The sequence below is a fragment of the Megascapheus bottae genome, chromosome 15 (assembly GCF_031878675.1).
Source record: "Megascapheus bottae isolate mThoBot1 chromosome 15, mThoBot2.hap1, whole genome shotgun sequence".
Classification (NCBI taxonomy): Eukaryota; Metazoa; Chordata; class Mammalia; order Rodentia; family Geomyidae; genus Megascapheus; species Megascapheus bottae.
In genome coordinates this window covers 7,286,201-7,298,302 of record NC_143523.1, presented here as the reverse complement: position 1 = coordinate 7,298,302, position 12,102 = coordinate 7,286,201, and the positions used below count along the sequence as shown (strand labels likewise).

Below are 12,102 nucleotides of genomic sequence, written 5' to 3'. Positions count from 1 at the left end.
ATTGGTAGAAAAATACAATTTCAGTTAGAAAATTCCTACCCCATACGGATTTATGATGCTATGTCTAGAATAGAGAATGCTAGCATTTGATAATATTGTTGGTACTATTAGACATAATGTAATTTCTTTATTTTTGTTGTCAGACATGATTGTTAGTCCATAGTGAACTGAAATGCAGTTTGACTTTATTGTTAAATCATTGGGGAAAATGTCATAAATTAAAAACAGGAATCCTAGTTTTTAGATAAGTGAGAGATTTGAAGTTAGAAATTATCTGTAAAATTTTCCCTAGTGTATAAATCTTTAAATAAAAAATTATTATAAAGCTTAGAAAGGGAGATTTTTTTTTTTTTTTGCCAGTCCTGGGCTTGAGCTCAGGGCCTGAGCAGTGTCCTTGGACTTTCTCAAGGCTAGAGCTCTACCACTTGAGCCTCAGCACCACTTCCGGCTTTTTTCTATGTATGTGGTGCCAAGGAATCGAACCCGGGTCTTCATGCATGCTAGGCAAGCACTTTAACCACTAGGCCAAACTCCCGGCCCCAGATTTTTGTTTTTTTAAAGAACTCTCACTATTTGTTTGTTTGTTTATTTATTTATTTATTTATTTTTTGGTCATGGGGCTTATACTCTGGGCCTGGGAGTTGTCTATTAGCTTTTCGGCTCACGGCTACCGTCTTAACCCTTGAGCCACAGCACCACTTCCAGAAAGAGAGATTTTTGTATGTCATAAAGTATATACAAAGCAAGGAGTGAATCTAGTGAAATTCTTACTCGGTGTGCCTCTTATGTAGGTAGAGAACATGATGTCTAGGGAAATGTAGAGACTTGTCAGAGATTCTGTTTTGTTTCCCCAATACAAATTTTAGCCTAGCTATGTTATAATGTATAAATGTTTATATAGAATTTGAGTTATGTGGCATCTTAGTATTAATTCAATCTCATCCTTAATCAAGGTGCTCAGGTATCCTTAGTCTTCATTTTAAATGCAGTTTGAATTACATATTACTAAAAAGTATCATTTATATTTAGTATCAATTATTATTTTGGGCTGTGGGTAAAAAAATTCTAGTTCCTGGGGTTGTGTGGTGGCTCACACCTGTAATCCTAGCTGCTCAGGAGGCTGAGATCTGAGGATTGAGATTCAAACCAGCCTGGGCACTAAAAAGTTCGTGAGGGTCTTATCTCCAGTTAACCACTAGAAGACCAGAAGTGGCTCTGTAGCTCAAGGTGTAGGGCAGTAGACTTGAGCTGAAGAGCTCAGGGACAGCGCCCAGGCCAACCAAGTTCAAGCCCCATGACTCAAAAAAAAAAAAAAAAAAAAAAAATTCTAGTTCTTTTCTTGTTGGTCTTCTGCCCTCTGATTCTTCAGTGTAAGTTTAGTCCTTTACTCACAGGCAGCTTTTCAAATGCTAGATAAGTTCTGTTTTAACTCAGTTAATATTATTTGAATACTATATATTTCATGATGCTTTTTTGCTTGAAACTCAGTATTCTTGGTCACCATCCTTACCAAGCTTTTGATACCTTGTTGTACTCCTGTATCTTTTTTAGAAGGTTGTGTAGCCACATTATTATTGCTTTTATTTACTTAGCTTTATTACCTTTATTTACAGTGAAAGAAAAAACAGGTCAGCAAATATCAAAAGTTTACATTTGGGGCGGGGAGTTTGGCCTAGTGGTAGAGTGCTTGCCTAGCATGCATGAAGGCCCAGGTTCAATTCCTTGGTACCACATACATAGAAAAAAGCTGGAAATGGTGCTGTGGCTCAAGTGGTAGAGCTCTAGCCTTGAGAAAAGTCCAAGAACAGTGCTCAGGCCCTGAGTTCAAGGCCCATGACTGGCACAAACAAACAGAAAAAAACCCAACCAAACAAAGTTCGTATTTACTTTTTTTTTCCTTCTAAGCGTGTCAATCAGATTCTTCCCTTTTATGTCCCTTTGTCTATTGGGCACAGTTCCTTCACTGATACCTTGTTCCAAGATAAACTGTATCTTATTTGACTCCCTTTAATATGTTTACCAGATCCCAGCTCATGATTCTTCCACAGGCAGGGCACAGGTTGGCCTATGTTCTCTCTCTGAAGGTCTGTCTCCTCAGGGTCTGGATGACATAAATGGTTTCTCCTGAGTTTTACTTCTTTGCAGTAATTCACTTTCCCGGGAGGGTGTTTGTCAAGGTCTCTATGTCTTTCTCATATTGAATGCAGGGCATTGAGCATGCTTATCTACACCCCTATCCTCACATGTTCTTATATGAACTTTTAATTTGCCAGATGCCCCTGTTGTAGTTAGTGCATTGGTAATGCAGGATTTTAAATCTTTTTTTTCCTCTTCTTACTATTTTTATTTCCTCTTCTTATAGCAATCATTTAAAATCTTGAGTCTGACAACTACCAAATTAGCCAGTAATAGCTTTAACTTTGCTTTACCTTTAAATGTAATGATCATTATATACCTCTTCATGCAAACCTCTTGCCAAGATTATTTGGTTAAGCAATATCAAATTGGCAGTTTATAGCCATTTTTAATTACTGAAGAATTATTTCAGACAGTTCAATTTGCTGCTCTTGTCAAGTGCAATGGTGAGGTTTACTGAGTGTTAGCCTAGTAAAAGGCAGGTTGCTTGACCTTCCTGTCCTTCAGGAGCCATTTCCTTTTCACTGCTTTGTGTGCCACTTACCATTGGTTTGAAAAACCCATTCAGGTATACTATAAGGGGTCAATTTGCAGCTTTATGTGTTTAACTGAAGAAGTTGTAAAAATTAGTTTTCTAGGAAGTAAATTTGGCAAAATGAATTGCCAAATATATAACATTTTTATCTTTTAAATGTCTTATTAGTTTGTTGTTGCTTGTTAATTGTCAGGTAACATTTTGAAGCCCTTTCTCCTTTACAAAAAAAAAAAAATGAACTTAACAAGAGTTATACCACTCCATTCATAGAAAACTGGTATTTTGAGTTGAAACTCAGGTTGAACTCAGGGTATTACCTTTGTTAGGCAGGTGTTCTACCATTTAGCCATGTCTTTAACCCTTTTTGCTTTGGCTATTTTTTAGGAAGGGTCTTGCTTTATGCCAGGCTTACTTGAACTCCTGATCTTTTACTTGTGTTTCCTCCTTTCTTGTTTGTGTTTGAAGGTTATGTTGTAAAATGCAATTTAATTGCTGATTATTCCTTCACAGTCTTCCTGATAGCTTCAGCCAGAAATGATTCCCTCTTCCTAAGTCTTTATCCTTAACTCTTTGTCACACAACCACCATCTCCAAACTTGTTAAAAAATAAGAATATTTTCTATGAAAGTTACAAGTATCTACTCTGCATGACACTTAAAGAGCATCAGTTAATATTTTTGAAGCAGTATCAGTGTAGATTAAGTATGGTAAAACAAAACACTAAACCATTTAAATGAGAAGGAAGTCTATATATATTTTTTTTGTGTGGGATGTATTTGTTAAACTTTTACTAGAACATAGCCTTTGAAAATTTTGGGGCCAGGAGTTTGGCCTAGTGGTAGGGTGCTTGCCTAGCATGCACAAAGACCTGAGTTCGATTACTCAGTACCACATACATAGAAAAAGCTAGAAATGGTGCTGTGGCTCAAGTAGTAGAGCTCTAGCCTTGAGAAAGCCCAAGGACAGTGCTCAGACCCTGAGTCTAAGCCCCAGGACTGGCAAAAAAAGAAAAGAGAATTTGTTAGAATTGTATTTATTTTATATGTTTAAATGTTTTTTTCCCGTTGCTTTCAGGAACAAAATATGATCTTGCTTCTGACTCTTGCTCATGAAAAATTTGAGTATTTAGTTTTGTTCCAGAGATTAATGTAACCTTTTAGTTATAGAATGTATCATAATGAAACAGCAAAATTTAGCTTTGTTATCCAAGTTTTCTTTTGTTCTGTGTGTGTTTGTGTGTGTATGTGTTTGTAAGTAAGTCAGGGCTTTATGAATGCTAGAAAATAGTCTACATTGAGAAGTAGCCTTGGGCCCAAAATATCTTCATGGATGTTAGACATGTGAATACTTAAACTGAGTAAAGTTGATTTGTAAAATGTAATATTAAAAAAGCAAATTTCTTACCAGTTTTAGAATATGTGGGATTCATGATGTTTGGATATTAATTATATATTAATAATTTGCTTTTAGAACTTACCTTCAGGATCATCACGTGTTGGAGCCATTAAACTTACCTACATTTCAAAGGTAGTCTTTATACCTTGTGTTACTTTCAGTTACAACCCAGGTGAAAATAAGCAGAAGCAGTAGATATCTTGCTATATTACTTGGTGATAGTCAGGTTCTTATGATGAAATGATACATACCTAATTGCTATGGTTACAAGTTCCTGAATTGATTAAATGGAGAATATAAATTGAGCTCACCAATTTGGTGAATTGTACAAGTTAATGGCTTGACTTTTATGATCCAGTATGTGAATGTCAGAAAAGGAAGCAATCACCAGGTGGGATGTTATGTGCCTGTAGTCCTAGTACTACAGAGGCTAAGACTAGACAATTGTGAGTTAAGAGGCCTAGACTCTAATAGTGAGACCCAGTATCAAAAAGAAAAAAAAAAAAAGGAGAAATCAGGTAAGCAGGCGACATCTTGAGAAATAGCGATGATTTTTCTAAGTGAGTGTTACATATTTTTAGACTGTTTTTGATGGAAATCCAATTTGGAAATTTTATGTTTTGTTTTTTTTTGTTTTTGATGGTACCAATGTTAGGGCTTGGGAACCACACGAGTCACTCAGTTGCTTGTTCACAACTGGCCCTCTATTACTTGAGCCACGTCTCCAGCCTAGTTTTTTGCTTGCTATTTTGGAGATAGTCTTTAAGACTTTTTTTTTTTAAATCTAGGCTGGTTTTGAATTATAATCCTCCATATCTCAGGTTTTTGAGGGTTACATGCATGAGCCTCACTTGCTAGTGAAAATTTGAACCATCGTTATCTTTTTTTTTTGCCAGTCCTGGGCTTGAGCTCAGGGCCTGAGCACTGTCCTTGGACTTTCTCAAGGCTAGAGCTCTACCACTTGAGCCTCAGCACCACTTCCAGCTTTTTGCTTTGTATGTGGTAACGAGGAGTTGAACCCCGGTCTTCGTGCATGCTAGGCAAGCACTCTACCACTAGGCTAAACTCTTGGCCCACCATCTTTATCTTGAAAGTGATCATCACTCTTAAACTTTGCCTCTTCTAATTTCTATTTCTTTGTTGATTTGATTTTTTTTATTAAAGAATTTGATTGGATATTTTTGAAATAGTGTTTTTTTAATTTTCAAAACATTTTTATATATTTTGCATATATATTTGTTATTGGTCAGATAGTTTTCTTCCTTTTGTTTTTATTTTGAAAACAAATATTGACTTGCTAGCCTTTTGGGGTTTTGTTGTTGTTTCTTTTGTTTTCCACAATAGTCATAAAACTTTGTCAGTAACTCAAAATACATATAAAATGTAGTGACACAGTGGTATGAAGTAATGCAGGTACTGTTATGTGTGTGTTGTGATCTTTTGACAAAGGCAGATCACCTTAACAGAATATTAGTTAAATATTAGTGTGTTTAGAAGACATTTTTATAAGCAAAGTAATTTATTATTAGAATTACAAGAGACATTCATGCTTGTTGACAAAAATGTCATGCCTGCCTTTGAATAGTATAGATTATATAATTTTGTTTAAGTCATATGATATAAATTTACAAAAGGCAAATATTGGATAATTCAAATGTTCCTACAAATTAAGGTATTTAAAAAAAACTTCAGAGATTGATATTAAGAAGGATAGGATTTTGTTGTGAAATGAGTTGTTTGCCTGAGTGCCTGCAGTTTCTTTATACTGTAATGTAAATGTGCTGCCCTACATCTTTACACTCAAAGAATTCATATGGGAAGGCCTACTTTATTGCAATAAGCAATTGAGAATGAAGGAGATGGCTTCTCTACTATATCTTTTCAATTGTTAACCTATCTTTTTGAAAATGACACATTATAGTTGAAATAAAATATTAGTGTAGGGCCAAGAGTTTGGCCTAGTGGTTAAAGTGCTTGCCTAGCATGCATGAAGACCCGGGTTCGATTCCTTGGTACCACATACATAGAAAAAAGCTGGAAGTGGTGCTGAGGCTCAAGTGGTAGAGCTCTAGCCTTGAGAAAGTCCAAGGACAGTGCTCAGGCCCTGAGCCCAAGCCCAAGACTGGCAAAAAAACCCACAAAATATTAGTGTAATAAAGCAAGTAGAAAGCTGCTTTCCTTCTGCCTTTTAAAATATAGCCTTTTTTTTTTTATGTGATTAACTTTTCTCTGGCCTCTTATTAGAGTTTGACTTGTATAATTATACTTATTTTACTTTTTTTTTTTTGCCAGTCCTGGGCCTTGAACTCAGGGCCTGGGCACTGTCCTTGGGCTTTCTCAAGGCTAGCACTCTACCACTTGAGCCACAGTACCACTTCCAGCTTTTTTTCTAAGTATGTGGTACTGGGGAATCGAACCCAGGTCTTAGTGCATGCTGGGTAAGCACTCTATCACTAAGTCAAACTCCCAGCTCATTTTACTTTTCAACAGGCCATTTTCCCCTCACATTTATTCCTAGGACTAAATGCAGTGTGACTCAGCTATGAATTTTTTTTTTTCTTGCCAGTCCTGGAGCTTTAACTCGGGGCCTGGGCACTGTCCTTGGACACTTTTTGCTCAAGACTAGCACTCTGCCACTTGAGTCACAGTGCCACTTCTGGCTTTTTCTGTGTATGTGGTACTGAGGAATCGAACCCAGGGCTTTGTGAATGCTAGGTGAGCACTCTTACCAGTAGGCTGTGCTCCCGGCCCCTCAGCTATGAATTTTATAATTGGCATCAAGATCCCAGACTTGAATTCTTTTTAGAAGGTATAAGACAGGGCCAGGAGTTTGGCCTAGTGGTAGAGTGCTTGCCTAGCATGCACAAAGACCCACGTTTGATTCCTCAGTACCACATACACAGAAAAAGCTGAAACTGGTGCTGTGGCTCAAGTGGCAGACTGTTATCCTTAAGGAAAAAGCCCAAGGATAGTGCTTAGGCCTTGAGTTCAAACTCCAGACTGGCAAAAATAAACAAAAAAAGTTTAAGACAGTACAGTTGGGTATCCTGTCACTGGACAGCAGTGTGGCAACGTGACTGGTTATGAATGGGCTTTTCTAGTTGCTTCACTTCCAAAGCGGCTCCCTTTCCCAGGGGTATTATTAAGAGGAGACTGAGTACCATGTTACTCTTCATAGCAATGCCTCTGGAGTTGGGGACTTTACCCCAACAATGGGCAATGTCACACTTGCCCACCACCAGTTTTCTTGTAGGGTGAGAATGATGGATAGTTTCTATATTCATTGAAGACATTTTGAAGATTTTGTTAAGTTAAAAATCTTGCTTTGTGACATAAAACCCACTGTTATCTTTCAGCTGCCTCACATTTCCTTTGGAGTAGGAAACTTGCTTGACAGAAAGCATTGAAAGTACCATTTGTTTTAAGCAGATTACAATTGGGATGCAGATCCTTTACTGAACTTGCTGTTCTTTTTCACTTGTTTTTAAAGTTTAGTTTCAGATCTGTGTACTATATGTGTATGGGAGATTGTACATGTAGGCATTCACACAGAACTTGAATTTGGTTATAGCAGTAATTGCAGAAGTGAATAACTCATTTCTCTTTCTCTCAAGGTTAGCGATGCAACTAAGCTAAGACCAAAAGCTGAGTTTTGTTTTGGTAAGTAGCCTTTTAAAAAAATATTAGACATTTTAAAGTAGACAGATATAATTAGATCATATTATAAAAGAATATAGTCACAGAAATCAAGACTATTTTTCTGTGAATTATTCCAAGGCATTTCCCTTTTAACTGCCGTCTAATAAAGAAATAAACTTTTGACTCTCACCCCAACCTCAAAGCCTCTTCTGCTTAAAACATGATTCTATGTCATTGCATCCATCTGTCACCATAATCTTGATGTTTATAATGATCACCTCCAGGACTGTATCTTGTATTATTCCATATTAAACATACATAGAAGTGTGGAAGCTAGGAGGATATAAAGCTGATGTGAAAGTAGAAGACGGACTATTAGGGAAAGGGAAGAGGACCAGCGAAGCAGTGGGTAGGTAGGAGAGTGTGCATTAATTACAATTCTATAATAGTGTACAGACTTGGTTTCTGTTAAGACAGTGCGTGACAGTTGAAGCCAAAACAATAGTACCTCTTACATTGTGTTTGTGGGTACTCGCAATGGAAAGGGACAGAAATTAGGAGACCCAAACTGGCATAAGAAGGGAATTATGTTACATTGAAGTAATAGAAGATACTTTGGAGTTAGAATTAGTTTTTTACTCTCTTTTGGTGTTAAAGCGTGTCCTTTTCTTATTTGACTCGAGTTTGAACTCTGGGTCTGGCCGTTGTTAGGCTAGACTCCACTTGAGTCATATTCCCAGTTTTCCATTGCAGGCTGATATTCAAAGAGACAGTCTTTTGGAGCCCTCCACTAGGGAGGACATGACCACTTCCTATTTACCACCAGTGGTACTAACTCTAAAGCAGGTACTAATAGTTATTGCAGCTTGTAGGAGACAGATGACCCTCTTTCTGACAAGTAGACGTCAACTCAATTTTTAAAGTTTCTTTGGTTTGACAGAAGGGTAAGCCAAATGGCCCCCCAAAACTTCTCCCCACTTTCTTTACCATGATAAAAGAAAACTGAGGCCCTCCTGCCTTCTACTTCTGCTCTCCTGAAGAGTTGATGAGAAGGCAACAAGTTTTCTACCTGTACAAAAGGATTTTACAAGCAATTTGACAGGTTCTAGATGATTCTTATAGCAAATACCTGAAGAACTGGGCAAGGGAAGAATTGAAAAGGAACAAAGGTGCTATGAGAGAGGATACCCAGCACATGACACTCCAGGCAGTAGCTAGAGCAGTTAGAGAGGATACTTGATTTTGCAAAGTGATAATTATATCATATTCTGAAACATTTTCAAATCTCGGGGTTTTTTTTTTTATGTGTTTTGTTTTTTTGCTAGCTCAAAACCAGTCAAACAAATGGCCATGTAGCTAGCACATGAAAAGAAGATCACAATCATCAGGGAAATGCAAAAGCCAAGAGACCATTTCACTTATACTATAGTAGTATCTATAAGTAAAAATGGAATAAATGTTGGTGAACATATGGAGACATTGGAGCCTTCATACATTGCTGATGGAAACAAAATACCTTCACGCACTTTGCATAAAACATTAGTCCCTCATTGGGTAGCATGGAGTTCCATGTGATTTAGTTAAATCATGAATTTTCAGCATTTTCATGATAGCTAAACAGTGGAAACAACCAAAATATCTATTAACTTATGAATGGATAAAGTACAGAATGTTCATATAATAAAAATATTATTTGACAATATAACCTGACATGTTACACATAAATGGACTTTGATACAATTTTATATGAACCAGTTACAAAAAACCATATGTGATTCTGTTTTCATAAAACACCTCAGCGCTGGTTCTTGGGCTTGAGCTCTGTGCCGAAACCCTGAGGATTTGTACAAAAAAAAGGTACATGTGTATACACACACACACACACACACACACACACACACACACACACACACACACACGTGCGCGCACTGAATATACTCAAATCCATTTAAAATGTAGGAAATATAAGTTAGGCCAAAAAAGCTGTTAAATAGTACTGAATTTAAGAATAGAAATATACTATCCTCAGGAAACACTATGTGGAACTTTGCGAAAATTCCTTCTGCATTCCCTTTCAAGGTTGAAGTATGTGCTTTAGAGTTGTCATTACTTGATAGCCAAGGATGCTTAAAAATGCTGTCACTAGAAATCTGAATCTTTGTTGGAAAAACTATAAAAATAAACTAATGAATATTGAAACACCAAAAATGGGAGAGAAGACTATAGGGAACTCCTATGATTAACTTAACATCCACACGAATGGTAGGAATCATTAAAGATCTGATTATGTTTTCTTCCACTGATCTGAAAAGGAGAACTTGAAGTACACATCAGAGACAATTACAACCAAAGGTGATTGAAGTTACCTTTGAAAAATATTTAATTTATACAAATAGTTTAGTGAAAGCACACGAGAATGCTGGCCTTGTCAGTCCTGCACACAGTTCTGTTCATCATCTGAACAGAGTTCAGAAGCTAGCTCAGCACCTGGAAGATGAAGACAGAATTTTGCAGTGATACAAATGTAGTAGGCTTCAAATATAAAGTTCATTGTTTGAATGTTTGATTTTTATGCATGTGCTGTATAAGAAGCCTTATTTTTATATTTAAAAAGAAAAAGTGACCATCCTGTGTATCTGATGGCAGTCCTATGTATCTACTTAAGAAATGTTTGAGCAGGATAAAATGGGACTGTTTAGACAATCGTCTGTCATGTATGTGTCACTACTTTGAAGCCATTTTTTAAAATTGCATGCTTATTGCATGTCTTAATTTTGGTTGGTAGGAAAATGTTACAGAGCTTTGTAATGAAGGCAAATAGAGCAAGTCAAGTAACAAAGAACTTTGTATTTTAGGCCAGATTATGCATATACTGTGGACCTGCCCTTTTATTTTTTTTCAAATATCATAGTTTGAAGGAATAATACAAAGTAATATACTCAACATCCAAAATGGTTGGTACTCAGAAAAGATGGTTTTTGTTGGAATCAAAGGTTAAGATTAGTCTCTTTCTGTAGTTTCTTAGACCTCTAATGCTAGTGTGAATAGGAAAAACATTTATGCTTTGAGAGACAGAGAAAGAGAGAGAGGGGGAGAGAGGCTGCCTTTTGTAGTGGCAATGCATCTCCTCTCAGCTTGTCCCAAACAACGTGGGAAATTATTGAAACTACCTTTGATGAATGTACGAGATATGTTTGTGTGCCCCTCATAATATAATCATGGAAGGTGGATGGGGAAGGGCAACAGAGGAAGACACTAATAAAAAACTAACATTGGGGTTGGTAGTTTGGCCTAATGGTAGAATGTTTGCCTGGCACGCACAAAGACCCAGGTTCGATTCCTCCATACCACGTGCATAGAAAAGCTAGAAGCAGCGCTGTGGTTCAAGTGGTAGAGGACTAGCCTTGAGGAAAAAGCCCAAGGACAATGCCCAGGCCCTGAGGTAAGCCCCAGGACTGGCAAAAAAGAAAGCTAACGTTTTCTTTTTCTACCCCACTCAGACTCTACATCACTTAGGTAATGAAATACACTTTTGAGGAAAGTAACAGTGAGGAAAGTCAGAAAAATATATTTTGTTTGAATGTCTGTATTTAAAAGAAACCCTAGTTCTTACCTTTATTTGGCTTAGGTGAGCAGTCACCTTTTCCCTAGCCCAATGGGCAGTGGGGTGTATGATATCTTCAAAAATAGAATTAATGAGGCTCTAACCTTGCAGACAGTAGTCTCAGAGAAGGGAAGGAGCAGAGCATCAAATAGGAGAGAATCAAGAAATGGGACAGAAAAGTGAAACTTGGAGGATGAAGTGAAATTACATAGAGATACCACTGTGTCCTGCAGGTAGCCCAGATAATGTGCAGCACAATGTAGGTGGAGTAGGTGGGACTCAAGAAGAGTCCCAATGGCACTGCCACTTGGAGGTTTCCACTAAGAAGACTTTGCTGTATGGTGAACTCTACAAGTTAGCAACCTAAACTTTATAGTCCCTCCTTTTAAATTATGAACAACCAGCGAATATTTGAGGACTGTTATTGAATAAATAGGAAAAGGAACATGAAGCAATACAAAACTCAGGGAAGTTTAAAAAAAAAAAGTGGAGCAAAGGTAAAGAGTGAGAATAGGAAAGAAGTAAGAAAATTATACTCTTATCACCAAAGTCCAGCATTTAACAGGAGATAGTAAAAAACAAACACTCCAGATAATTGAGAAAGAATATGATAAAAAGTCTCATCCCTTGTTAATTTGTTGCCAGCCACATTTGAGCTATAGCCAGTAAGTCCTATGCTGTGAGAAGAGTTTGGTTTGCAATTGAGCTATGTTTCTCCTTTAGTTTTTATCTGTTTGCTTAAAAAAAAAGATCTGGTGGTGGGCTGGAAGTTTGGCCTAGTGATAGAGTGCTT

At 37.1% G+C, this 12,102-nt stretch overlaps 1 protein-coding gene across 16 annotated transcripts in view; it reads left to right on the top strand.

Moving 5' to 3' along the window:
* Positions 1 to 12,102, top strand: part of Plekha1 (pleckstrin homology domain containing A1) — a 61,072-nt gene that overhangs the window by 19,704 nt on the left and 29,266 nt on the right. For all 16 annotated transcript variants that reach the window (XR_016537786.1, XR_016537787.1, XM_090345695.1 and 13 more), the window contains exons 3-4: positions 4,142 to 4,198; positions 7,681 to 7,726. Coding sequence is in view for 14 of the 16 variants with exons in the window: in XM_090345695.1 (XP_090201821.1) it covers positions 4,142 to 4,198; positions 7,681 to 7,726 (103 nt within the window). In the remaining 2 variants the exon portion in view is untranslated. The remainder of the gene's footprint in view (positions 1 to 4,141; positions 4,199 to 7,680; positions 7,727 to 12,102) is intronic.